This window comes from Psittacula echo, assembly GCF_963264785.1.
Source record: "Psittacula echo genome assembly, chromosome: 5".
Taxonomy (NCBI): Eukaryota; Metazoa; Chordata; class Aves; order Psittaciformes; family Psittacidae; genus Psittacula; species Psittacula echo.
Genome location: NC_137739.1, coordinates 50502148 through 50507218, shown reverse-complemented (window position 1 = coordinate 50507218; position 5071 = coordinate 50502148). Strand labels below are relative to the sequence as shown.

The 5071-nt window shown below is 51.7% G+C and overlaps 1 protein-coding gene across 1 annotated transcript; it reads left to right on the top strand.

Annotated features, from left to right (window-relative positions):
• The first annotated feature begins 1004 nt into the window (after positions 1-1004).
• Positions 1005-4633, top strand: NFKBIA (NFKB inhibitor alpha). The gene is made up of 6 exons (XM_080618544.1): positions 1005-1323; positions 1657-1765; positions 2285-2495; positions 2985-3073; positions 3192-3452; positions 3893-4633. Exons 1-6 carry the CDS (start codon positions 1052-1054, stop codon positions 3938-3940), a joined length of 990 nt encoding a protein of 329 aa, XP_080474670.1. The 5' UTR covers positions 1005-1051; the 3' UTR covers positions 3941-4633.
• Positions 4634-5071: the final 438 nt, after the last annotated feature.

Sequence of the window (5071 nt, the reverse complement as noted above, 5' to 3'; positions counted from 1 at the left end):
TTGAAAGAGGCCTGTTTAGTCCTGTGCCAGACCTGGATGTACATGAGTGGCTCAGGATTCTCCTGTTCATTCCAGATCTCACTGTACTGAAATAGGGTTAACACTTCCATAGCAGAGATGAGAAGTCCTCTGAACTCTGAGGCAACACCTGCATACTTGCAGGTCTCATGACAGTGTAACACCAGCAATGTGCAGTATTACCTGAATCTCTCCAAAAAGCCATGCACCCCCAAGCAACAGCAGAGGAGACTTGCAGCATGCTGATGCAGTTGCAGCCTCAGCATTACCCTGGGTAGTTTTGGTTCCCTGAACTTCTTGCGTGACCTTGCTACCCTGGACTAGCTACAAAGCCTGGTCTTGGCTCATCAAACTCCTAAGGGAGTCCCTCTCACCAGCCCTCAGAACGGTCATCCCAGGATCAGAAATCTGCCCTTGTGCAGATGAGGGCCGTGGAGGAGAGCTGTTGCACTGCGCTGCACCTCATGGGTAGTGGAGCTTCTACGAGTGCGATCTCCACCGCTTTGTATGCTTGCACACTGGCCTTCTGGCCTGAGACATCCCACAGCCCCTCTTAACAAACAGCAACTGGTGGAAAGTCGCGGGGGATGCAGGGTGCCAGCAGTGCCCGGCATGATGGTGCCCAGGAAGCAATGACCCCCGCAGCGAGCAAGGGACCCCGCAGCAGTGCTCACACCCGCAGCCCCGGTGGGGAGGGGGCACCGGGAGCCCCACGACCGGGCAGGGCAGGGAAAGCCCCCCGGGAAAGCCGGCAAGTGGCAGCTGCCCAGGACGCAGCAGGGAAGTACCGACGGGGACGCCGGAGAGGCGAGTACTTCCCCCTGACGTGGATAAACGCCAAGTCCCCTCCCGCGGCGGCGGAGGGGAGGGAAGAGGTTGGCTCGGGAGGTGAGGGAGGGGCTGGCTCGAGCCGATCCGCCCTCCCTGCCAGCGGCATCAAGCAGGACCAGACCCGTCGGTCAGGCTTTGAGTGGCTGGAAATTCCCGTCCTCGGCGGCTCCTCCCCTGCAGAAATCCCCTGTCCGCGGTGTATATGCGAAGCGCCGCCGCCGCCGCCGCTCACTCGCAGCACGCCACCGCCATGATCAGTGCCAGCCGTCTCGCCGAGCCGCCGGCTATGGAGGGCTACGAGCAGCCAAAGAAAGACCGTCAGGGCGGGCTCCCGCTCGACGATCGCCACGACAGCGGCTTGGGCTCCATGAAGGAGGAGGATTACGGGCAGCTGGTGAAGGAGCTGGAAGACATACGCTTGCAGCCCCGCGAACCGCCCGCCTGGGCACAGCAGCTGACGGAGGATGGGGACACGTAAGCGGGGGTCGGGGAAGGTGGGATCGATGAGCATAGACGTGGCGGGGACATGGCACAGTGGGAACGGGACAGGATGTGCTGCTAGCGGGGAGGCGCCGGCCGGGCGGCGGTGGGGAGGGAAGGGAAGGGAGGAGGAGGAGGCCGGAAAGTCCCTGGAGGGGCGCCAGGGAGAGGCGGCTCCGCGGCGCGGAAAGCCCCGGCCGCCGAAAGCCCCTGCTTGCGACACGCGCATGACCTTGCGCCGGGCCCGCCTCGGCCCTGAGGGTTTTAACGTGGGGTTTGAGGGGTTTGACGTGGGATGTTTAGGGTTTATTATTTCCTCCCCTGCAGTTTTCTCCACTTGGCGATTATTCACGAGGAAAAAGCCCTGAGCCTGGAGGTGATCCGCCAGACGGCCGGGGACCGTGCTTTCCTGAACGTCCAGAATAACCTCAGCCAGGTACTTGCACCTCTGCAGCCCCAGATACAGATCATCCCCTGCCACCCCACAAAGGCTCTCTGGGGAACTATCCCCCCCCCCCACCAACTTCTCTTTTATTTTATTTTTTAATCGATGGAATCAATTAAATCATAGTCTGCTTGAATCAAAGCCTGCATTCAGGCAAGTCCCCAGCTGCCTCCAGCCGGAGTTACTGTGACACTTCCTCTACCCCGAGAGTGGCACTTAACACCCGTATTTTTCGAATGTGATGCAATGGGTTGCATCTCTCTTTACTGGGATGTTAATGATACCCAACAGTCAATCTATATGAAAGGTATCCAGAGAGCCCTAAGTTCGTCACTTCCAGACTAAAGGGCAACTCTGCAATATGTTGGGAAGCATAAAGAGCTGAGTTCATGGGGTGTGATTTTAACTGAGGGAACAAACCACCAAGTGGTTGGTTGAGGGGTCTGTCCAGATGTTGCTGCCAAGTTTGTGGTGTAATTTACAGGTCTGCTTTTTCTCTTTTGCCTGTAGACTCCTCTTCACCTGGCAGTGATCACCGACCAGCCTGAAATTGCTGAGCATCTTCTGAAGGCTGGATGCAACCTGGAAATCAGGGACTTCCGAGGAAACACCCCCCTGCACATCGCCTGCCAGCAGGGCTCCCTCAGGAGTGTCAGTGTCCTCACTCAGTACTGCCAGCCACACCACCTCCTCGCTGTCCTACAGGCGACCAACTACAACGGTACGGGCACGCTGCTGTACATCAATGTCGGTGTGCTGTGCTGAGGTTAGGGTTGGTGTTCCATAGAAACCAAAGACCTCTGGAGAGGTAGAGGAGGATCGTTATGCCTGATTGAGAGTTGAGAAGCCCAAAGCACACAGCAGTGTCTTGACTTCAATATGTCACTTAGAGGCCTCCTCACTGTTGATTATTGGCTCTGATGGCTTTGAATTTTGCATTTTTTAGCAAGTAGTTCTGCAGTGCTCCTGTTTCCTTTGGTTGCAGTAAGTTGCACTCAAACACTGGAATAAAGCCTCTAAGAAATCTTTCCAAAATCCAACCCTGTTATTCATACTTACTGGAAGCTGGAAGGCTGTCTTATGGAAAACACCCTTTTGCCTTGGATGAATTGCAAACTTAGATATCATCCCATCCTATTATATTGATTTTAACTGAATGCTAGGACATGAGGTTAAACTTACTCAAATCTTCCCTTAATTTGTTTTGCAGGACATACGTGTCTCCATTTGGCATCTATTCAAGGATACCTTGCTGTTGTCGAATACTTGCTGTCCTTGGGAGCAGATGTAAATGCGCAGGTATGTAACGTATACAGTGAATTTAACTGAGCTGGGCTGTGTAGTTGATAGAATCAACAGGTCTGTCACAGGCTCTGGCTCTCTTAACATGGCCAAACCTTGTGTTATTTTCACACAGGAGCCATGCAATGGCAGGACTGCACTACATTTGGCTGTCGACCTGCAGAATTCAGACCTGGTGTCACTTCTGGTGAAACATGGGGCGGACGTGAACAAAGTGACCTACCAGGGATACTCCCCATATCAGCTCACATGGGGAAGAGAGAATTCCAGCATACAGGAACAGCTGAAGCAGCTGACCATGGCTGACCTGCAGATGTTGCCAGAAAGTGAGGATGAGGAGAGCAGTGAATCGGAGCCCGAATCAACAGAGGATGAAGTAAGTAGCTATTTGCGCCTTTTCAGGAGAAGGCCTTTGTAGGTTTTCTCGTGGTGCTCCCTTGATCTTTCATCTGTGTAACAGATGGGTATAAATTGCCCGTAAAGTAAGACTGCACTATCAACCATCAAGCATATAAATAGAAAAAGAATAAAAGGTAAAAAATAACCTGAGGGAATGTTGCTTCATGCAACACCATTCTGTTTGCTGATACCTACAGAACCTGTGAAATACGATTCAAGCTAATGGATGGTTTTCTCCTCCCTAGCGTTTGTTTTTCTAACATTCTTAGTGCTGTTAAATGGCAAATGTAACCATTTCAGTGTAGAAATTTTCCACACTGCTTAAGTCAGGGCATGCAGAATTTGGCAGTTAGCCCGGAGTGGATACAATACTCCCAGTCAGTTTTGCATTAACAGCCTTTTGTTTCTTTCTTGCAGCTTATGTATGATGACTGCCTTATTGGAGGACGACAGCTAACATTTTGAAGCAGAGCCTTCTGTGAAAAGAAGTGACTGTGCACATATGTATAGAAAAAGAACTGGCTTTTTGTTTAAAAAGAAAGTCACAATGCAGAGGGAAGAACCAGGAGGGGGATACTACACTGCCCAGCAAGGAGCACATACTTGTGACAGGACGGTTCCAGGTTCTGGCCTGTATTTAAATACAGGAGTGGAATGTGTAGCAACAGTAGGGATCTGTGATTATGCACACCATCTGATAAAGAGCCACACAGCCTATGTTCTCAACCCTGTGAAAGTAGCCAACTACACATCTAACCTGCTATCAGCAAGCTCTCTTGTGGCATCAAGTACCACAAGGAATGAGTATCCTCTCATGACAAGGCAGGCATGTACCAGCACCCCATCTTCTCAGAGACTTTGTGTTAACTTGTGTTGGGCTGGTGGCACTGTCTGGCCTTACTGACCAAACTCGGCTGCTCCCAGTGTCGTGTCCCAGGCGGAGGAATCAAGGCAGGGGTCTGGTGACCTCCTAGGCTGTTAGGAAAAGCAGCAATAATGTTAACTGTGGGCATTGGAAACAGTATGTTTCACACCATGTGTGTCATAATAGCTACACTTTTTAGCAATTGTATATTGTGTAAATACTGTACATTTTTGTTTATAATTATTTTGGTAACTGTGAGATATGTATTTATTAAAAAAAGTCAGATTACTGTACCTGGTTTGTGAAATGGTTCATTGCCCTCCTCATTGTCCTGAGATACCGGGGAATCCACATGATTTGCTTTTCAAGAAACATTCAACACCTTGTAGACCGATGGGGTCACAGGCTCAGGGGTTTGAGGTGGTTTCAGCAGCAGGAAGACATCTAAGAGCTTGCAGCTCCCAGCCCTTCTGCGGCAGCTAATTTTAGAAGATGTGGGTGGCGTTTCCTGTGCCTGTGTCAGCAGGTGGGTTGTGGGGCTGGGGTTCCCCCTCTGACACCCAAGCACCAGGTCTCTGCTGCTACAGAGGGGCTCTGAGGCTGGCTGTGGCAGCATCTACCCACCCTCATAGCACCTTTTGTTCCAGCTCCAATAGTCAGCTGCTCCTGCCGGGACTTGCCTGTGGAGGCTGGATTTTGCAACACTGCTTGCCCTCTTGTTTATCACCTGG

Excerpts from the sequence above, each read along its gene's own strand:
- NFKBIA (XM_080618544.1), top strand. The coding sequence starts at position 1,052 with ATGCGAAGCGCCGCCGCCGCCGCCGCTCACTCGCAGCACGCCACCGCC. Across the intron at positions 1,766-2,284 it reads TCCAGAATAACCTCAGCCAG|ACTCCTCTTCACCTGGCAGT; the intron begins GTACTTGCACCT and ends TTTTGCCTGTAG. Across the intron at positions 2,496-2,984 it reads ACAGGCGACCAACTACAACG|GACATACGTGTCTCCATTTG; the intron begins GTACGGGCACGC and ends TTTGTTTTGCAG.